Source organism: Thalassophryne amazonica, chromosome 15 (assembly GCF_902500255.1).
Source record: "Thalassophryne amazonica chromosome 15, fThaAma1.1, whole genome shotgun sequence".
Classification (NCBI taxonomy): domain Eukaryota; kingdom Metazoa; phylum Chordata; class Actinopteri; order Batrachoidiformes; family Batrachoididae; genus Thalassophryne; species Thalassophryne amazonica.
Window position 1 is genome coordinate 2,961,105 of NC_047117.1, and position 23,284 is coordinate 2,984,388.

General features: G+C 45.5%; 2 protein-coding genes across 2 annotated transcripts in view; both read right to left on the minus strand.

The window, feature by feature from the left end:
* Positions 1 to 684: 684 nt before the first annotated feature.
* irf2bp2b (interferon regulatory factor 2 binding protein 2b) lies at positions 685 to 9,981 on the minus strand. Its single transcript, XM_034188804.1, has 2 exons — positions 9,109 to 9,981; positions 685 to 2,434 (listed from the first exon to the last, which is right to left on the minus strand). Exons 1-2 carry the CDS (start codon positions 9,824 to 9,826, stop codon positions 1,683 to 1,685), a joined length of 1,470 nt encoding a protein of 489 aa, XP_034044695.1. The 5' UTR covers positions 9,827 to 9,981; the 3' UTR covers positions 685 to 1,682.
* Positions 9,982 to 16,708: 6,727 nt separating this feature from the next.
* Positions 16,709 to 23,284, minus strand: part of LOC117525737 (extensin-like) — a 10,037-nt gene continuing 3,461 nt past the window's right edge. Inside the window, exon 4 of the mRNA XM_034187671.1 lies at positions 16,709 to 16,867. Coding sequence (XP_034043562.1) covers positions 16,709 to 16,867 — 159 coding nt within the window. The remainder of the gene's footprint in view (positions 16,868 to 23,284) is intronic.

The window sequence follows — 23,284 nt, forward strand, 5'->3', positions numbered from 1 at the left end:
AAACATACAGACACGGCGTCATCAGAGGAGGGTAAAACTCCTACCACGTACTTGATCCATCCACCCTCTTAAGCAGCTGATCGGAATTAGTTCGAAAATAATATGTGGTGGGACTTGAACTCACTGAAACTGGGATTATCCACCATTCACATCCATCAATCACAAATATTTTGCCCATCAATATGTGCTTTAGATCATCCAGCTACACTTCTTGGTTGTTGCAATATAAACAAAAAAAGGAATAAAAAGAAAGATGTTTTTAAGACCATGTTTTTCTTGACCTTTGACCAAACTACTTCAAAATCTAGTCATCTCCAGATATCCATCCAAGTAACATTCACACCACGTCTGACAGAAATCCATCCTACCATTTTTGAGTTATCTTGTCCACACACCTGCCATCACCACTGCCCAGAGTAATGAGAAGGTGTGGCTTAATGGTTGGATCCATCTCAAAGCCAACTAGGTTTAGAACTTATTAGATTTATTTGTTTAATATTAATTCATTCTGATGCTTTCAGGTCAATGGTTTAATTTGCTTAAATCCAGAAACCCAGGAAGGGCCGTGATCAGGAAAAGTTACAAAATGAAAATCAGGAGGCAGGGAATCATTTTCTAATCCACCAGACCCAGATCTTCATCTGAGACACACAGTGTGTGTGTGTGTGTGTGTATATATATATTACTTCAAGCTGCATTCTTTGATAATCCAAACTGCTGGATCATCAACATGATGTCATCAGTTCTAACATTTCCTAAAAACCTGATCAGCCAAAACACAAAGTGAAAACGAGTCAACAGTAATTCAGCCTTTGTTCTTGATCCAACACGCCAGCTGAGCCGGTTGGAACGGTTCCCCGGAGCACCCACCAGGATTTAAAGTCAGACTTCTGTGGAAAAAGCAGTGACGCTGGCTCGGCTCATAACTCTGATGACCTCACGTCTCCTCGGCATTTTCCCCTGGAATCAGGGTGTACAGCCAACATGGGTCAGGCTAATCCAAAAACAGCCCCAGACCGCAGCCCTGCGCTCACATTAAACCACAGCAGGCGTCGCTTTGAAGCCACAGCAGCATCTATTTTTAGCCCTCTCTGATCCCGCCGCTCGCCTTATCTCCTCGCACACGGAGCGACCTCGACCCGCCTACTCGCAATTTACTGTTATGTTAAGGCAATGCCGTTCTGTCTGACTGAAAACACACTTCCTCTCTGCGCACCTCTCCTCCTCACTTCCTGGGAAGCAGGTGGGTTCCTGTAGGTCGCATTAGAGCGGATCACCTTCTGGCTCGGCACCGACGGCAAAGAATCAAACCACAGACACACCAGAGCATTATTACAACATCTGAAAGTGTATTTGGCAGCGAGTTCCTTAAACAAGTGCGCACATGTACAGCGAGAAGAAGTTTTCTATAAAGTCTCTAAGCCAAGTGCTCAGATTAGTCACATTCTCCGTCTGAACCCTCGCCAGACACCCACCAACTCAGCGTGGCAGGCGAGACGGTGCCGACGGGTACAGACCTTCAAAACACAGAGACACAAACAATAATTAAAAAATAAAAATACGGTGGTGATTATGAAGCTCTGATGTGCCCACGTGCCCGTTATGTACACGCCGTCAGGTTGGAGGGGGACGGCTTTACTTCTGTGGGGTCACATGTTCAGTCTGTTACAAAACGGAAGACTTCAAGGGTCCCGCTCCTTTTTGACCTTTATGTCTCCAGCCAAGATGGTGGCTATTTCACCCTGCATGAAGGCCCAGGGCACGTTGGAGCCAACCAGCGGGCACCGCTCGCTGCTGGGGCAGTATACCTCGCCATTGGCGCCCTGCTGCTTGATGCTCTCCCTGGAGCACGGGAAGCAGAACTTGTGTGACGGCACCGATGGGCACTGGACAAAGTGAGTGTCCTCCAGCCGCTCGTGGCACAGGGTGCAGCACAACGGCACACTGCCAGGTGGCACTGATGAGTCCGGAATGTTCTGTTGGTGCGCCATGTGGGGGTCCATGCTGCCAGAGGTGTGTGAGCCAGGGGGGTTGGTGCCACCATCCCTCTGGGAAAGCCTCCGAGAAGCAGAGGATGGCGATAAGGGGCTGCTGCTGTTCCTCCGTGCACGTGCCGTGATGGAGTGAACCTGGTTGGTGTCCTTTGGTGAGCCTGTGCTGCCCGCGTTGTCAGTTGCGAGTATAAGTGCCGCCATGGGGGACTGGCCGTTCTGAGCCGTCGCAGCCTCTGGGGGTGTGGTGTGGGAGTGAGGAGAGATGATGGAGGGAGGGGCAGCGGAGAAGCCGGGCAGGGCGGCCGGTGGAATCTTTAGGACCTCAGAGGGGGAGGTGAGCCACGGCTGCCCCTCACCGCCATGTATCTTAGGGACGCTGCCTTCACCGTCCGGCTCTGGAGATGCTTTCCTCTTCACGCTACGAGGGTGTTTCCCTCTGTCTGAAAGAGGAAGAAGAGTGCGAGTTACCACGAGGAAAAAACACACAAACAACAACATTCCTAGATTCATGCCAGCACTTCAACAGCGTACCCCCCCCGCCCCCCCCAATGTACCAAGCCAAATTTCTCCTAAGGGAGACAATTAATAAAAAACTTTGAACTTTATATTTCTCCAGTCCTACAGGTGGCGCCACTTTCCCACTGAGTCTACAGAACATCAGCTCAGCCAAACTAGCTAAGAGCAACGGCGACAGTCAGTCCGACACATGTATCATTACACAAACAAACCCACCGAACAATTTCACATCACTGCGGGTGGTGCCTGAACTCTGGCAGCTTCCACCTGAATTCACTATGTGATGAAAAATAAACACGATTTGAATTTTTACTGGCGAAGACATTCCTGTTGACAGCTTTCCTGTTGATGACAACTTCAGCAGTGCTGGAAAAACACAACGTAATGTCACCACGCCGACCCATGAGTGAAACAGCGGTCAAAATCTGCAGATTATAAACAGAGACTCTGCTCCGTCAACATGATGGCACGGCGCCATAACAGTTGCCGCATTCAACGTGACCGCGGTGAGTGCCGTCATAAATGCTAAATCCACTTTATAAACCCACACACTGGACACGCCCACTAACCATACAGAACATTTATCAGTTACTCTGCACACTTGTGCCATCTACTGGCACAGAAGGTTTGCACACGCACAGAATGCATGCGCTCAGTGACTGTCCACTGCGGTCTATCCAGTCAGGTGATGGGGGCCGGGCGGCTGTGAACCCACTAGTCAAAGAGAGTCTCTTCGATAATGGACTGCATTTACATAGCGCTTTTCCATCTGCACCAGATGCTCAAAGCATTTTACAATGATGCCTCACATTCACCCCGATGTGAGGTTGCTGCCATACAAGATGCCCAATACACACCAGGAACAACTAGGGGATGAAGGACACTTGCCCAAGGGCCCTTAGTGATTTTCTGGTCAGGCTGGGATTTGAACCGAGGAGCCTCTGGTCTCAAGCCCAACCCTTAACACTAGACCGTCACCTCCCCAACCATCACCTCCTTCGATGTGTCTTGTGCCTTAGTTTTAAAGCATATTAAGCCTTGCCCATGTCAAACGCACGCAAAGTCAACTTTTGGACTTGTCCTGCCCACCGAGCAGACAAAGAATCATTTCTCAAAGCCCAATGCGATAGGAATCGTTTGACCTCTGATAGTCGATATGCATCACAATAGCAATACATTGTGCTTAAAACTATGGGGTTGATGGAGATACAGGTGCGTTCAAGTCTGTTTTTCATATTTCTATTAATTGATCAGTGATGAAACATTGCACAGACTTCATTTCACCACTTCCGGAAACTACAAATTCTCAGCTGTAAAACTCATCTCTCCTGTGGATGATTTTCTGAGTCACAGCCAATCCTATAGGCCACATGTATGTCTCTGCTCCTGTGAGATGCTTCACTCTGGCTGCAGCATACGTTAGTGGAAGATTCTGACTGAAAAATGCCAGTAAACACTCAAACTTTGAAAGAACAGCCCTGTCAACCTGATATCACTTAAAAGTAACTAAAATTATTTTTACAAATACAGTCTTGTAATGTTCCACATCTCTGCGATGTAGTTCACAGTGGGTGGCGCTGCTGGACTGCACATTTAATTTTTTTTTTTTTAGTTTGAGCAAGTGGTTAAGTGTGCTTGTTTCCAGAATGGAAGGTTCCCGGTTCAAGGCCACCCCTGCCCATTCTCCATGTAATGTGGCGTTGCATCAGGAAGCATATCTGGTGTAAAACTTGTGCCAAATCAACATGCAGATTCACCTCAGATCTACTGTGACACCCCCGAGTGAAACAAGGGAGAAGCTGAAGGAACTTACTTTTTTATTCACATGAATAAATATATATGCGAGGTCTATTAGAAAAGAAACCGACAGTTTTATAAAAAAAAAAAAAAAAAAAAAAAAAAACCTATATGGATTTGAATCACGTGCGATTACACCAGACATGCTTGAACCCTCGTGCGCATGCGTGAGTTTTTTCACGCGTTTCGGTGACATCATTCGCCTGTGGGCAGGCTTTGAGTGAGCACTGGTTGAGCCCTCTCGGCTGAAATCCTTTGTCTGAGATGCTGCTGGAGACGGCGCGCGTTGCTTTATCAAAAATTTTTCAGGACCTGTGAAGGATATCCGAGTGGACACTATTCGAGAAATTCTGCTGGTTTTCGGTGAAAAGTTTAACGGCTGATGAGAGGTTGTGGAGTTTCTTTCGCTTTAAGGACAGCTCACAAAGCGGATCGGCACGGTCGGAGGTGGCGTCTGTCTGGCTGTTTCGAGCTGAAAACATCCTAATTTAAGGCTCTGTTCACCCAGGTCGTCGTCAGAGAACAGAGAAGTTTCAGAAGAAGTCGACATGAGGAGTTTATGCGGACATTCCACTGTTAAAGGAGATTTTGTAATGAAAGAACGTGCGGGCAAATTCGCCGAGTCAGTTCCGTGACGACGCTGCGAATCTGTGTGCGCCGCGACAGGAAAAACACCTCCGTGTTGAAAACCATTTGTAAAATTCAGGCGGCTTTTGATGGCTTTCAACAAGTGAGAAACTGAGAAATTGTTTAACAGCTTGGGCATGTTCCAACTTGTCTGTTAAGGTTTCCAACGGAGGTGTTTTTCCTGTCACGACCCCCCGCGGTCGGGTCCGGCCCGACATGTGAATCTTCCCGCACGTTCTTTCATTACAAAATCTCCTTTAACAGTGGAATGTCCGAATAAACTCCTCATGCCGACTTCTTCTGAAAGTTCTCTGTTCTCTGACGACTTACTGGGTCAACAGAGCCTGAAATGTGGAAGTTTTCAACTTGAAACAGCGAGACGCTGCCGCCTCGGAGCGCAGATCGCCGTCAGGCGCCGTGGACCGTCCTTAAAGCGACACTTAGACTAAAATCTCTCATCAGCCGTTAAAATTTTTACTGAAAACCAGCTGAATTTATCGAATGGTGTCCACTCAGTTGTGCCTTACAGTTTTGAAAAAATTTTGATCAAACAAAGCAGCAGTCTCTGAGCTATTACTAATCAATGAAAAAAATCGACGAGAGGGTGGACGACTCCTCACTCAAAGACTGCCCACAGGCGAATGATGCAACCGACAGGCGTGAAAAAACTCTCACATGCCCACGAGGGTTCAAGCATGTCTGATGTAATCACACGTGATTCAAATCCATAGTTTTTGAAAAAAACAATAAGGTCGGATACTTTTCTAACAGACCTCGTATATATTCACTCAAGATTTGAAGAATTTTGAAAAACACATTTCATGTTTTCAGCTTTAGAGCCAAATGACATGTTTTACATAATATTCTAGAACAATATGTCTCACATTCAGAAAGTTGAGATTGTTCTGAACATTTTGCATATAATGCATATAGCATTACACTATATGCAGATACCTTAAAAGGGGAAATTACTAAAAAGGTAAGGTGAACTCAAGATAATGCCCTTGGATCCTAGAAGGTGAATACTGTTTCTATGCTGAGAATTTGTGAAAATTTCAAACTTCATACTTTCAAACAAGTTATCAAAGTTCTTAAAGCTCAGAGTCAATCTTATTATCCCACTTAGCTCCAGAGGTCCAGACATTTATTTTGTTTTGTGGTATTTCATAGTTTTAAATTAACAATAAAATACTTTTATGCCTTGAATGCAAAATAAATCAAATCAAAATGTTAGTGAGTGGAGACGTGCACAGGAGAGGAAGAATGGTTTTGAATTGTGTGATGATGTGCAGTTAGTCTGACAGTATCATTTGGACATAATGTGATGAGGGATGTCATAAAATCTCAGCTTTATATCGGCAGGTCAGCCACAGCACGTCAGGTTGGAATTTTTTTCCTCTCATCTCCAAAGTGTATGTCATAATTTATTCTCTCGGAACATCTTTATTGTCTTATGTGTGTTTATGTTTCATTCAACCTGACATTTAGCGGAGAACATACAACGCCTGAATAGATTGGTGGTTTGCACATCATGTGATATGGACCATTTGTCCCGTTTGCCATTGTGTTCCATTTACTGTGCAATTTTGGTTCCATATGTTTTGTACCATTGCACAGTGCTACCACTAGTGACGACAGCACCTAGCTTAAAAAAAACATGGTGGGGTTTGTTTTATTAATGGTGCTCATTCTTGTAACACACACATACAAAAAAAAAAAAAACTGAGTACTACGTAAGCCGTCTGGAGGAATGTGCAGTATTCACTGGGACGTCTCTACCTCAAGTACAAGCACTGTCACATCAAGAGCTCCACAAATTTATGTCATAATTTTTTGCTGGACTGGGGAAAGCAGACAGCAGTGTGTACACAAAAAAGTCAATGCACGGCCTCAGATACGGATTACATCATCAGGATTGTTAGACATTATATAAAAAAAATAATGAATGTTCTTTTCATTTGTGCAACAAACATTTATTATTTGTATAATATTCTGAAATATGGAAATCCATTCAGGGATTGGTTCATGTCAACAAAGTGTCACGAATCAGCTTTAAGACCGACATGAAACACAGCGAGATTACACACTGTGGGTTTATGGTTTGTTTGTTTTTAAACCTTAACATCTTATGCCCGTGTTTCAATAATGGCGTGAACTGCTATCGACCTCGAGTCTGAAATGCTCCGAGGTTGGTGTTGAGCAGAAGGGGTGTGTCCAAACGAAGCCCTGCATCAAAGCTTACTGTTTGTCAGAAAATCACCAGACTAAAGACCAGCAGAGCCCGGCTTCAGCGGAATCACTACTGCTTCGTTTAAAGCATTGAGTCGAGTCAGCTCTTCTTTTGCAGATCAACATCTTCTGTTCCTGGTGAACGTTTTGAAACCGGGGACGTTAACTTTTAAGAGGGAAACCATCTCAGCCTCAACACTAAGAGCAATCAACTCTCACCAGCCAGACAAAACAAACACAGCCACGCCCCCTCACCGCCAAAACCTCAACTCCCCACTTTTACATCATGTTATGTTAAATTTATTTTTAATCGATTTCTCAATAACGTTCATATTGTTTGCCTTTATGGAATTTACACCGTGACTTATTTGACTAGTACATGTCAACAATGTAACAAAATGTTAAATTAATCTTCAAATAATGAGACTTGGGTGAGAAGCCTTGACACCTGAACGATGCTTCGTATCTTCATCGATACTCTTCAGCGCCCCAAACACGACTTTGTCAAATAACATGTTCTAAACCCAAAATTAAACACAGAGAAAAGGAACCAAATTTGACTCAGAATGATTGATTCTCAAGCAAGATTGATTCTCTTTGCTTGAGCTGCTGCCTCCACGACCAGACTCCGGATAAAGCGGAAGAAAATGGATGGATGGATGACTGATTCTCAATTTTCAGAGCCAGACTGGTTTCATTTTCGACAGCTTTTAAGACCCTTCAAAACTCACGCTTGATCAATAAATCGGTTGGACAATAACTTCGGCCAATATCAGTGTTTCACAAACAAAGTATGAGCATTATTTTTGCCAATAATAGGCACTTCGGTATCAATGATACTGAAAAACACTGGCTGTTGGAAATGATGTCATTACAAAGGCAGGACTCCGGTAGCATTGTTTATACTGCTATCAAAGTATAGCTGAGACCCCATCACCCCTTGGTCACATTAGCTACAAGAGACAGCAGCAAAGCGAGCAGCTACCATTCATTCTGAATCGGAGTGGGCATTTTACAGTGACATTAGACAAGTGGTTCCTATGCCACCAGTTAGCTAGCTCTAATTTAAACAATCCTAAAAACATACTCTGAATTAATCTTAAATATGATGTGGCTATTGACAGAGAATTATACTACTGTTTTTGGTTCACAGTGAAGTTGCCCCACTGTAGTAACTAGTAACATAATATTTCAATTCTGATATGTTCACGTAAGAAATTATTTATACACACCAGTGGCATAAGATACTGTTCTTACTCAAGTTTTGTGAGTGAGATGATGTTCTGAGGTTGGTGAAGGTAATTGTCAGGTAAAAAAAGATGGGAGCACTGTGCAGCTCCATACATCACACTGCCAGGTCCCTAACTTTAAACTATACTAGTCATTCTTAATTATTTTTAAAAATAAGCATGGATATCTGGACTGGGGTGACTTCACTCTCTACCGCTACTTTTATATTTCCATATTCTTTATTTCTATTTCTCGTAAGATCCCATCACAGATCATGGTGATGATCGTGTTAAAAAGGGACATCGTGTATCGAAGCTGTACAGCAGCAAACGGACAAATGTCAAGCTCAAAATTTAAGTTTGGGTTGAGCAGAACCCTGAGGTGAGATGGTGCCGCACAGCACCGGATCGACAGCACCGGTTGGGATGGAAGCAGTCTGAAATACAGAATTTGACACAATCTGGTTTTAAGTTGGACAGCAAAGACAAAGTGGTTAAAGTGATTGTAAACGGTTTTAAGTGGATTCTAAACCAGCTTGTTTAGAATCCTCTTAAACCTGTTTCGACATGGAAATAAAGTGACCGTTTAAAGCCCACTTTGCAGCTGGTTTGAAATAGTTTTGTGACTTTATCGACTAAAGAATCGATGCAGCCTGCAGCGCTGCACGTGGCCGCAAACTGCTGACGCGGCACGCGGACCCAGAACGGTTCGGTACCTGCTTTGGGAGAGGCGCAGCTGCTCTCGTATCCCATCAGCCTTTGCACGGCCGCGTGCTCCTTCTTGAAGCGGCCGTCGAAGGCGTGCAGCGCCATCAGGTCCCGGACCGTTTTGCCTTTGCTCAGCCAGTCCTTGTGTCCGTCCGACGCGTCCGGTTTCTCTTTTGGGTCGTCCGGACGCTTGCCGTGCTCCGCCGGACCCGGGGCACCCAGAACCCCGGGAACCGGGCGTCCGTTGAGCCCGTGCAGGGTCGGAATCCCGCCGCTGAGCAGACCGGGCACCAGGCTGGGAGGAACCGTGCTAGTCCTGCGGGGGTTCGGGCTCTGGCGGTTCAGCTCCGGAGGCTCGTCCGGTTTGGGATAGCCGTTGGCCAGCGAGAGGCCGTTGGGCTGCCGTCCCGCCTGGAACTCGGGTCCGAGCCGCGGCGGGCGATCGGACAGCGGGTAGCGGTCCAAAGTCTGCGGCGGCCGGGATCCTGGGTCCTCTTTCCCCGAGGGCTTTCCGAGGCCCGCGGACCGGCCCTCCTGGAAGCCGTGCGCCCGCTTCAGCTGGCGGGCCGTGTCGATAACGAACTCGATCCGGTCCGCTCCTTCGTAGTTCACGCAGCCGCGGCAGACCGGTTCGGTAAAATCCCAGATCATGGCCCAGGGCATCCGCGGCAGGTCGCACAGATAGCACGACTGCCGCCTGGAGGGAGCGACCGCCGCCGAGGACATGCTGGAATCCCGCAGCGCCCACGCGACTCCTCACAACGTCCGGAAAGAAATCCGACTAAATGTGTTATTTTTCCGTCCGAAAGCGCCGCGTTCCCGCCGAAGCTCCTCCGAGCGGATCCGGATCCGACTGCCGCTGCGCGCGCGCGCTTACAACTCAGCGCGAACGAGGGCCGTGACGTCAGCGGTCACAGTCGGCGCGTGCTCCGGGTTGTGATGATTCTTCGACACCGCCTCAGGCGCATGTTCTGCTTGTGCGCATGCGCAATGTAGCTACATTTATCCAAAGATCGAGTGTGTCTGACAAGATGGACCACTGCAACTGGAAAAACAAAACGAACGAAGGTTCTTCAACCGTCACGATCACGAGAATTTCAAACTCTGTACCACCGGGACGTGACACATTAAGAAGCATGGTCTACGATACAAACATTAATGCCAATACAGTTTTTAAGTTGTTTAAAATCATGCAAAACCAAAAAATAGTAATGTAACTGTAAGGTGTGTGTGTGTGTGTGTGTAGTATATTTTATATTGGCAGTTCAAAAACCAATTGTTTGAGGTTGCCTGAGGTTGTGCAAATAAATAATATCAGAACATCTGAATTAGAAAATGTTTTATTCACCAAATATCCACAGAATACAAGGAATTAGACTTCAGTTTGAGCTGCACTCGCTCTGTACAGGCATGTAGAAACATACACTAAACACTCAATAATTCACAGTAATGAAATGTGCAATAAGAGAAAAAAAAAAGTGTGAAATGACAACAGATTAAAGTTAAGTTGTACATGAGATATATGAATGAGTTTTTTGTCAGGTTAAGTTGTTCATCAGTGTGACTGCCCATGGAAAGAAACTGCTCCTGTCTTTGGTTGTTCTGACATACAGAGCTCTGTAACGTCAACCAGAGGGGAGGAGTTTAAACAGGGTGTGTCCAGGGTGGGAGGGGTCTCCAGAGATGTTACCAGCTGGCTTCCTGGTAAGTCCTGGATGGAGGGCAGGCTGGCTCTGGTGATCTTTTTTTTTTTCTGCAGACCTGATGGTTGAAGTCTGAGCTTGTCATGTTTGGAGGCAGAGGGAAACCAAACAGAGATGGAGATGCACAGGACAGACTGGATGATGGATGTGCAGAAGATGATGAGTTCCTGGGGCAGGTTGAACTTCCTGAGCTGTCTGTGGAAGTACATTCTCTGCTGTGCCTTTTTCCTGATGAAGTCTATGTGGGAGGTCCACTTCAGATCTTAGGAGATGGTGCATCCCAGAAACCGGGAAGTGTCCACAGTAGACAGTGTTGTTGAGGATGGAAGGGGGGTCAGGGGTGATGGTGGATTTCTACTATCATCTCCACAGTCTTGAGCGGGTTCAGCTCCAGGTTGTTCTGAGCACACCAGAGGACCAACTGTTCCACCTGCTGTATGTATGCAGCCTCATCACCTTCCTGGATGAGTCCAGTGATGGTGGTGTTGTCCGCAAATTTCAGGAGTTTAACAGTGGGGTTCCCTGAGGTGCAGTCATTTGTGTAGAGAGCAGTGGGGAGAGTACACACCCCTGAGGGGCGCCAGTGCTGATTGTCCATGTGCTGGATGTAATGCTCCCCAGCCTCACCTGCTTTGTCCTGTCAGTCAGGATAAGTTGGAGATTCACTGACAGGTGGAAGCTGGCAGGGCTGGTATCCTCACAAACAACTTAACTTGTGTGTTTAAAAAAAAAGCTCAAATGTTACCGAATGCATCCATATTATTGAGTTAATTAAGTCAACACAGTTTTCATAAATTTCCAACATGGGATTCCTGAGTGGACTTGAACACAGCATTAGTATGATGTTAGCGAACCTGGAAGTCACAGCTTTGTAATTTTGTCATATCAAACGCAGCTCAGTGACATTTCTTTGACCAGTTTTTCATTTGTATTATTAATGTGGTAATGTTAATAATACACATTGTAATGTGGTAACATTGTGTCGCAATTATCTCCGACTGGTGAAGTGCTTTGAAGCACCTGTTCTTCTGCTTCAGACATGGAAGTCACACATTGATCCTTAAACCAGGCATTTCTTTTCCATGGCCCATGTTTGCAGAACTTGCAAATGTGACATGGTTGAATTTAACTAACTATTAAACAATAAATTACAAGGATTTAAAAAATATTTTTTATTAAAAAAGCATTCCATCGTCCGTCTTGTTGTCAGTGATCTGCTGTAACCGCCGTTGGTCATGTGAAATTATGAAGAGAGAACCATAAGCTTCATCTTTGGTCTCATTTGGTTTCATCCCATCACCATAAAGAGCAGCACTGTGTTTGTCCTCAGCACCACTATGTCCACAAAAACAACAACAAACGGGCAGAGGAGTGAATCATGTTGGTGAAAAGTCAAAAATTCCTGTTTGTAACATAAGCTGACCTTCACATTCTGCTGTCAGGACGAGGTCACGATTACACATCTTATAACACAACGTCAAATGATTCTGCAGTCACATATGGTGTCTCTCAGGGTTCTGTGCTTGGCCCCGTGATTGTTTTATGCTGATGATACTTAGCTTTACATTTACATTCCTGACAGTATAGCGAAAAGCTCCCAGAAACTTTCTGCTTCAAAATTCATAAACTGTTGAGCCAACATGGAAATCCATTGTCTGTAGGAAAATCCTGACACTGAGTAAGGGTCACGGTTAGGGACAAACAGGACAAACCGTCCCACTGGGATGCACCTAAGTGAGTGTGTGATGCAGCACTGAATTAACAGCGTCATCCTTGGTTTATTGTTTTGTTTTTAATGCTGAATATGAGGATTTAAATCTAGCAAATAGCTTTGGTTGTTTGTTTTTTTTTGTTTTTTTTTAACCCTAATTTATATGTGACATAACCACACTGATTTATCTCCGATACGTCCTCCTCTCTATTTGCCTAATCACTGTTCATGCGTGCTCGTTGTCCGGGATACGAACGCTCTGCTGCTCCTGCACATTGGGCCATGCTGCAACAAAACAACACCCAGGCCACGCCCCCCCCCTCCCCCCTCCTGTCAGCTGGCGGGTGAAGCAGATCACGATGCTCTGAGGCCTGAGGCTGAAATGGGTCGAGTGCAAGCTGAGCCGTTGCTGAATCACCGATTAGTCGTTAATGTCTGTGTCGTCACAGCCCCACCTCCACGTCAGCAACACTTCATCTCATGAACTATTCAAAGGTCCCAGGACAAGACCCTGGGTCACCTCATACCGCTAAAGTTTGTTCTCTGTCACATGAAAACACCTGGATGTTATTTCAATAATGAGACTGTTCGTCAGTCGCTTTTCAGGAATCTGTAGGCCTGGAGGAGTCGGGTGTGTGTGTGGGGGCAGAGTTACAATCCAAAAACTGCAGTTCAGGATATTTTCATTCAAATCTCATTGACTTTGATCTCAGAGAAAGTAGGTCAGTGGAACCGGAGAGGACCTTTTCACTTTTATGTGTTGTGGGTGGCTATCTGTCCAGAAGGCACACTGAAATGGTTCTGTAGAGGACAAGGACAAGTTTTTGCTCATATTTGAATGAGGTCAAGGGTCAGTGCCCCCTGAACTCATATCAGAGGGTCCATTTAAAGTTTCCAGTCCACCGAACCTACATGTCTTTGTGAGGAAACCGACACAAACACGGAGAGAACATGCAAACTTCACACAGAAAGGCCACAGGTGGGAATTGATCCCATGACCTTCTTCTCGCTGTGAGGCAACAGTGTCAACCACTAATTCACTGTGCTGCTCGTCAGGAGAATGTGATTCCAAAATATCTTCAGGATGTAATGATGTGGTGGCAAACAATCACAAGTGGAAGACCACGGATAAACACGCACATGGACGGACACACACTTTATGGTTTTCTTGTTTGGGATGCGAGCTGAGGACGCTTGGACATTTGTTCTCCTGCAAAGATATCACAATCACCAAATACCTCTGACCTTTGACCTATGACTCCATAAGACCTTCCCAGGTGTCTCTGGGTCTAAAAGGTTGAACACCCCGGAGACATGTATGTCACTGCTGTTTATTTGTTTTTGTTTTTTTTATTACAAATTTGCGTCTCCAACTACAACCCCTGGCAAAAATGATGGAATCACCGGCCTCGGAGGATGTTCATTCAGTTGTTTAATTTTGTAAAAAAAAAAAGCAGATCACAGACATGACACAAAACAAGTCATTTCAAATGGCAACTTTCTGACTTTAAGAAACACTATAAGAAATCAAGAAAAAAAATTGTGGCAGTCAGTAACGGTTACTTTTTTAGACCAAGCAGAGGGAAAAAATATGGAATCACTCAATTCTGAGGAATAAATTATGGAATCACCCTGTAAATTTTCATCCCCAAAACTAACACCTGCATCAAATCAGATCTGCTCGTTAGTCTGCTTCTAAAAAGGAGTGAACACACCTTGGAGAGCTGTTGCACCAAGTGGACTGACATGAATCATGACTCCAACACGAGAGATGTCAATTGAAACAAAGGAGAGGATTATCAAACTCTTAAAAGAGGGTAAATCATCACGCAATGTTGCAAAAGATGTTGGTTGTTCACAGTCAGCTGTGTCTAAACTGTGGACCAAATACAAACAACATGGGAAGGTTGTTAAAGGCAAAGATACTGGTAGACCAAAGAAGACATCAAAGCGTCAAAACAGAAAACTTAAAGCAATATGTCTCAAAAATCGAAAATGCACAGCAAAACAAATGAGGAACGAATGGGAGGAAACTGGAGTCAACGTCTGTGACCGAACTGTAAGAAACTGCCTAAAGGAAATGGGATTTACATACAGAAAAGCTAAACAAAAGCCATCATTAACACCGAAACAGAAAAAAATAAGGTGACAATGGGCTAAGGAAAAGCAATCATGGACTGTGGATGACTGGATGAAAGTCATATTCAGTGATGAATCTCGAATCTGCATTGGGCAAGGTGATGATGCTGGAACTTTTGTTTGGTGCCGTTCCAATGAGATTTATAAAGATGACTGCCTGAAGAGAACATGTAAATTTCCACAGTCATTGATGATATGGGGCTGCATGTCAGGTAAAGGCACTGGGGAGATGGCTGTCATTACATCATCAATAAATGCACAAGTTTACATTGATATTTTGGACACTTTTCTTATCCCTTCAATTGAAAGGATGTTTGGGGATGATGAAATCATTTTTCAAGATGATAATGCATCTTGCCATAGAGCAGAAACTGTGAAAACATTCCTTGCAAAAAGACACATAGGGTCAATGTCATGGCCTGCAAATAGTCCGGATCTTAATCCAATTGAAAATCTTTGGTGGAAGTTGAAGAAAATGGTCCATGACAAGGCTCCAACCTGCAAAGCTGATCTGGCAACAGCAGTCAGAGAAAGTTGGAGCCAGATTGATGAAGAGTACTGTTTGTCACTCATTAAGTCCATGCCTCAGAGACTGCAAGCTGTTATAAAAGCCAGAGGTGGTGCAACAAAATACTAGTGATGTGTTGGAGCGTTCTTTTGTTTTTCATGATTCCATAATTTTTTCCTCAAAATTGAGTGATTCCATATTTTTTTCCTCTGCTTGGTCTAAAAAAGTAACCATTACTGACTGCCACATTTTTTTTTCCTGATTTCTTATAGTGTTTCTTAAAGTCAGAAAGTTGCCATTTGAAATGACTTTAGTTTTGTGTCATGTCTGTGATCTGCTTTTTTTCTACAAAATTAAACAACTGAATGAACATCCTCCGAGGCCGGTGATTCCATCATTTTTGCCAGGGGTTGTACTCCCCAATAGTTGGGGTCCAGTGAGATAGGACCCTTTCTTCCACGACCAAGACTGGTCCCCATTTGGAGCTGCGTGGACTGGGATGATCCAAGGACACAGACAGGTTGACAGGTAAAGCACACTCCTGAAATCAAACCCTGATCTTTAGGTTGGTAGTCCAACTCCAGGTTGACAGGTAAAGCACACTCCTGAAATCAAACCCTGATCTTTAGGTTGGTAGTCCAACTCCAGACCCACAGAGCCACCAGCTGTGTGAGGTCACAGTCACAATATTTTCTGGATTTGATTTGTTTTTTAAATGGAAACCATGGTGGTACGTCAGTATGTTCATTCAGAGTGATTCTGACAGCTACATTTTTTGAAGGAATTCTGCAGGAATCGCAGTTTATTGGTGCAAAGGCAAAATAATTAAAAAATCTTGGTGTCATTCGATAATGTGGTGAACACTGGAGATGACTGAAGAACATCTCGTGCACATCCATGAGCTGACCTGTCCACGGTCAGCGGCCGGTCGAGTTGTAATTACAAACAAGTCATCTGTAATTCTGACAGTACGAAGAACAAACACGTTGCAGTGCTGAAGGTAAAGCGCAACAGATCCGTGTGAGGCGTCACAGCTGCATGGTGGAGGATCATGGTTTTTAATGGTGCAGCTGAATTAGGAGCAAGTTGGAACCAAAACGCTGCGTTTTGATGGTCGCTCCAAGTCCCACCTGGACTCCCGTCGACCAGGCTGCACGCCTCCATGTTTATTAACACAATCACTCGTCTCCATGGACAAAGAAACAGCCGACACCATTTAGACAATGGACGGCCAAGTCAAATAAACCCGGGAAAAGCGGTTTTGCACGTGTCGTGTCTGGATTTGTACCGCGGTGATGTCACTAGAGGTGAAGCCAGAAGATAAGACACAAACAAGGAGGAGGTTTTTTTTCACTTCAGCACTATGTATTAATCCTCTGTACAGAGCCACAGCCATAGGTGGGCCTGGTGCCAAAGCAAGGGATGATGGGAAAGAATGGCTGCTGCCAAGCGACAGCGACGGCGGTGATGGCGGTATCACACACACACACACCTTTGTTCTGGGAGAGCTGGGTTTCTGCCAGAGGCCGGGATTCAGCTTCAGAGCTTTATGGGAGACTTGGAGCCACACCAGCGTGTAGCTCAGCCCACTGCGCCGCCGTTCGCTCTGCAGCTGCCTCACCTTCCTCCCCTCCACCTCTCCTTCGTCTTTTATCCCAGCAACTCCACTCCAGTTCTGGTTCACCCAGAGAATACTGGCTCTGTTTCTGTGACACAGATACTCAGAAACACTCCGCACAGCTCCTGGCTGCTTGCCACGGCTTCACGCCAAGCAGCCATCAGTTGCCGTGGTGGCAGGAAGAGAGCGAGCAGTGGAACATGAGCGTGAGCCAGCAGTCATGACTCACTCCTGGATCCAGATGTGCCACATCTGCAGCCGTCATGTAATCCCATGTTGAGTGGGGGTTTGCTGCTTTGATGGCGGGGGGATGGAGTCCAACACGCAGGAAAGAGCTTCAAGTGGAAGCTGGATTTCAGAATAAAGTGGACTGTTGGGGATCAGGCTTCCCAAGGGATAATTACCAGAATTTCCCTGGAAGAAAGGAAGCAAACAAAGAGGAGAGCGGACACGGCTCGTTCATATGGCTCAGCGTTTGGCGGCGTGCAGCAGCCATTTTATTATCAAAATCAAATCAAATCAATTTTATTTATATAGCGCCAAATTACAACAAACAGTTGCCCCAAGGCGCTTTATATTGTAAGGCAAAAGCCATACAATAATTACAGAAAAACCCCAACGGTCAAAACGACCCCCTGTGAGCAAGCACTTGGCGACAGTGGGAAGGAAAAACTCCCTTTTAACAGGAAGAAACCTCCAGCAGAACCAGGCTCAGGGAGGGGCAGTCTTCTGCTGGGACTGGTTGAGGCTGAGGGGAGAGATTCAGGAAAAAGACATGCTGTGGAGGGGAGCAGAGATCAATCACTAATGATTAAATGCAGAGTGGTGCATACAGAGCAAAAAGAGAAAGAAACACTCAGTGCATCATGGGAACCCCCCAGCAGTCTACGGGCACTTATTATGTCCTTTGATCATATTGTATGAAAAACAGAAAAAAGGGGAAATTTCACACTTTTATAGTTATCTTTACAATGAAAGTGTGTTAAGAAATTTGTTCTAGTAGTCTCTGATGACTTTTTCACCTTTTTTCAGCATCATTATATGCAAATATTGCCGTTTTGTGATTGTCCCACACCCAGACTTTTGATCTTCAATGATAAAAATGAATGGTAAAGAAACGTTTTTTCTAATGTTTTAAAATGTCTCTGAATAAAATATCAGTAAAATAATCAAAACATAATTGGGGTATTCAATGTCATACAACTGTTGTGATTTTTTTTTTAAACAAAATGTAGTTGTCCCACACTATTGCCGTAATTTCCACCACAACACTGTAATGTCCCTTTAAACAGTTTGTATGAAAGATTGTTTGGGTAGTTTCTATGGAGATGAACAGTGACATCAGAGCACATGTATATAGCGCCAAATCACAACAAACAGTTGCCCCAAGGCGCTTTATATTGTAAGGCAATGGTGTGGTGGAAATTACATTTACAAGGCCAATAGTGCCCGTAGTTAAAGAATCACCCGTAAATAAACACAAATATGTGACATCAAAACATATTATTTCTGGACATCTGCAGCTTGATATTACCTGGTAAATACGTTAGCAAAAACACAGCTTTCTCCCAAACAGCAAGTCTGTTTTTTAACTAGCTACATGTTAGCATGTTAGCACCTGGGCTGGGCTGGTCTAGGTGACGTACCAACTTTCTGGATAATACTCGTCGTGAACTGGTTCTTTGTTCCAGTCTCGTCTTATTGACTGCAAACTACAGTGAAGTGAATTTTTGAGCAGTTTGTACATAACACAAAGTTACCTGTCAAAGTTCAAGGAGGAATGCAACATCTGCTATTCCTATGGGTTATTCAAACAAATATGCAAGAATTGCACCAAATTATATTAAAATTAATTAGCCACTGATGCTTGTAACTCCTGCAAAGCTGTCTTGGTGGCTTCCCTCCCCGGCCTCCTCTGTGCACAGAAGTCACCTGATTGTCACCGTTGTTTACTTTGTACTTTATTTTGGTTATTATGGCAGTGGTAGGTCCATGGGATCTAGGCGCTCCCGCCATCACGAGCCTCCCAGCTGACTGGGTTATAGCAGTGGGTAGATGGGACTCATTAGCCCTGTTAAGGCGGTCCACCTAGGGGAAGGAAAACCCTGATGTTAAACCCCCAGCCTGGGTTACTGCCCCCGTGCCTCCGAGGAAGGTTCTTTAGCCAGAGGCTAGGAGAAGGTCACTCTGATGTAAAACCTACAGCCTGGTGGTCGCCACAGCCATCTCAGCTTGTCTGTGCCACTGTGGAGTGCCACCTTGCCTAAAGAGTGGAACTGGTGTGCGCGAGCTGATCCCCACTTTAAGCAACGAGCGCAGGCGGGAAGGAAAGCCCTGCAGCGATGGGAAGAGGCGAAAACAGCAGGTGCATGATGGCACTGGGAGCTGCAGTCTCAATCCTGCATGCAGGCGGCTCAGGAGCTATGATCGTTTGATTGCTGACCCGAGACAACAGCATCATCCGGCAGGGCCCTGGGTGACCAAGCAGCCCTGTTTAGGGATAGCCCTGCTTGCTCCACATAGAGACAGACCTAGAAAAGGTGGTCTAAACATGGCTTGTCTCACTAGACCTGGTTGGCTCACCGCTGCCAACGGGCATCACTACACACGGTGCGAAAAGAAAAACAAAGAACCTGAAAATTGCGTGCTGGAATGTACGCACAATGATGGACTCAGACAATAGCGATCGTCCTCGAAGACGCGCAGCCTTAGTCGCCAAAGAGCTAGCAAGGCTTGACATAGACACTGCTGCACTCAGCGAGGTGCGCTTTGCAGACCAAGGGTCACTCACCGAGGAAGGCACAGGCTACACACTGTTCTGGTCAGGGAAGGCTAAAGAAGATTGTTGACTCTCAGGGGTCGGGTTCATGATTAAGAGCGCCATAGCACATAGGTTACACAGTTTGCCACTTGGACATTCTGACCGACTCATGTCACTCCGGCTCCCCATCAACAACAAGGATTTTGCCACTATTGTTAGTGTGTATGCCCCAACCATGCAGGCCGACATCGGAGTTAAGGAGGCTTTCTATAGCAATCTGCACAACCTTCTACAGCGCGTCGACACCCAGGACAAGCTCCTCATCATGGGAGATTTCAACGCCAGAGTGGGCCGCGACTCTGATGTATGGAAGGATGTGCTAGGGAAACATGGCATAGGCAACTGTAACGACAATGGCCGCCTGCTGCTGGAGTTCTGCTCTGCACATGACTTGACGATCACCAACAGCCTGTTCCAACAGAAAGAGAGATTCAAAGCAACCTGGAGACACCCACACTCCAAACACTGGCACCTTCTGGACTACATTCTGACGCGACAGCGTGATAGAAGAGACGTAGTACATACTAGGGTGATGCCTAGCGCGGATTGCTATACGGATCATCGCTTGGTCCGTTCCAAGATTGCTTTCACTTTCAAGCCCCCTCCTAAGAAGAAAGGCCCACAGTTTAAGAAGCTACAAGTCCACAAGCTGCAAGACATAGACACAAAAATGGAGTTCCAAACCAAACTAGAGGAGAGACTGGGTGGAGAAGAAGGCCTGCCTGAAGACCCTGAACAACAGTGGATGAGATTAAAGACCATCCTTCAGGAGACGGCAGCAGAAGTAGTGGGCTTCTCAGCCAGGAAAAATAAAGACTGGTTTGATGAGTCTGATGCACAGATCCAGGAACTACTAGAAAAGAAACGTGCATGCCACAAGACTCTTTTAGCTAAACCTGATGACCACTCTGCCAAGACAGCTTACAGAAATGCCTGCTCCACACTGCAAAGCAAGCTCTGCATACTGCAGAACGACTGGTGGCTAGCTTTTGCGGAGAAGACACAACAACATGCCAATGCCGGAGACATGCGCTCCTTTTATGAAGCCCTTAAGACCATCCATGGGCCAGCACATCAAATGCAAGCACCCCTGCACTCCTCAAATGGCTCCACCCTTCTGACGGACAAGGAAACCATTATGCAGCGTTGGTCAGAACACTTTGAAAGCCTCTTCAGTGACAAGCGCACTGTGCAAGAGTCATCAATCGAGAAGATTCCCCAGGTGGAGGTGAAATGGGAACTTGATGACCCCCCCAACACTTGAAGAGATCCGAAAGGCCACCACGCAGCTGAATCCAGGGAAGTCTCCTGGCATAGATGGCATCCCAGCAGAAGTGTACCAAAATGGAGGTAAGGCAGTCCTCGACAAGCTTCAGATTCTCTTCTCCAGTTGCTGGGAAAAAGAAATGGTTCCACATGACCTTCAGGATGCGGTCATTGTCTCCCTGTACAAGAACAAGGGCGACAAGTCCGACTGTTCTAATTACCGGGGCATCACTCTCCTCTCAATAGCAGGTAAGATTTTGGCTCGAGTGCTGCTCAACAGGCTTACCCCTACCACAGCGCATGAAAATACTCCCGAGAGTCAGTGCGGATTTCGGGCCAACAGGGGAACCACCGACATGATCTTCGTCTTGAGACAGATCCAGGAGAAGTGCAGAGAACAGAACATGGCCCTTTATGCAGCCTTCATAGACCTAACCAAGGCTTTTGACATGGTCAGTCGTGAGGGTTTGTGGAAGATTCTTGCACGCCTTGGCTGCCCTCCAAAGCTCCTCACCATCATCCGCCAGCTGCATGAAGGCCAGATGGGACAAGTGAAGTACAACGGGACTCTGTCCGGCAGCTTCCCCATCTCAAATGGCGTCAAACAAGGTTGCATCCTCACGCCCACTCTGTTCTCCATCTTCTTCAGCATGATGCTTCGTGAGGCCAAAGAAGACTTGACAGATGGCATCTATATCCGCTTCAGAACCGACGGAAGTCTGTTTAACTTGCGGCGCCTTCTGTCCCACACTAAGATCACAGAACAATCAATCAATCAATCAATCAACATTTATTTATAAAGCGCTTTACAGCACCGACTGGTGTCCAAAGTGCTTAACATTAAAAACACAAATTTACAAAAATAAAACACATATAAAATAAAATTTTAAAACAACACATAAAAAAGAACATAAAAATAACAGAACATGTCACCTCCCCACTAAGTGTTAAAAGACAGTTTAAATAAATAAGTCTTTAACTTAGATTTAAAAAGTGCTAGGTCAGGAATAGTACGTAACTCAAGAGGTAGCTCATTCCACAGTCTGGGGCCAGCTACCGCGAAAGCATGATCACCCCAGCGTTTATATCTTGACTTTGGAACATCTAAGTAAAGCTGGCCAGATGCCCTTAATGTCCTACTGTAGGTGCGCAAAGTTAAAATTTCAGACAAGTAGGGAGGTGCAAGGCCATAAATAGCTTTAAAAACAAACATTAAAATTTTAAAATCAATTCTAAAACGAACTGGAAGCCAGTGGAGTGAGTACAGGACGGGCGTAATATGCTCACGTCTAAAAGTGTTTGTCAAAAGACGAGCAGCAGCATTCTGCACCAACTGCAGACGTGCAAGAGACAACTGATTAATGCCTGAATAAAGTGCATTACAATAATCAAGTCTGGAGCTGATGAAAGCATGAATGGCCGTCTCAAGATCACGTCTACTGAGAAAGTGCTTTATTTTAGCCAAAAGGCGAAGTTGGAAAAAACTAGCTTTGACAACAGAATTTATCTGTTGATCGAACCTCAAACAGCTGTCAAATAGCACTCCCAAATTCTTGACAGGTTTTACATAATTAGCCAAAGCACCAAAATTTGGTGTTACCACATTTGGTATGCCAGTGCGCTCAAACACCATGATCTCAGTTTTACCATCATTCAGGTAAAGGAAGTTTTGGGACAACCACTGCTTTACATCACGAATACAATTAAATAATGATGACAAAGCATCACTTCCATTAGTCCTCACAGGCAGATAGATTTGCAGATCACCTGCATAACAATGAAAGGACAGGTTGTGCTGGGTTATAATTGACCCCAATGGCAGAATGTACAAAGAAAATAGAATTGGCCCAAGGACAGATCCCTGCGGCACTCCACAGCACAGAGGAGCAGTTGATGAGGAAAGGTCCCCAATCATGACAGAAAAGCTCCTTTCAGCCATGCAGCAGCTCCATGATTAGAACAGCTAATCATGGAGCTGCTCTTCGCAGATGACTGCGCCCTCGTTGCCCATACGGAGCAAGCCTTGCAGCACATTGTCAACTGTTTTGCTGAAGCAGCAAGAGCCTTCGGCCTCACCATCAGCCTGAGAAAGACAGAAGTGCTATATCAACCGGTCCCCCATACAGCATATACCCCACCCCAAATCAACATCAAGGGTACCAGCCTGAATGCAGTAGAGCACTTCACATATCTCGGTAGTGTTATCTCAAACAAAGCATCTGTTGCCAAGGACCTAGACAGTCGCCTTGCCAAGGCCAGCAGTTCTTTTGGTCGACTCTCAAAGAAAGTCTGGCAGAATCATGCACTGTGCCTTTCCACAAAAGTGCAGGTCTACAGAGCCATTGTGGTCCCTACCCTCCTGTATGGAGCTGAAACCTGGGTTCTGTATCGCCAGCAGATCAGATTACTGGAACGCTT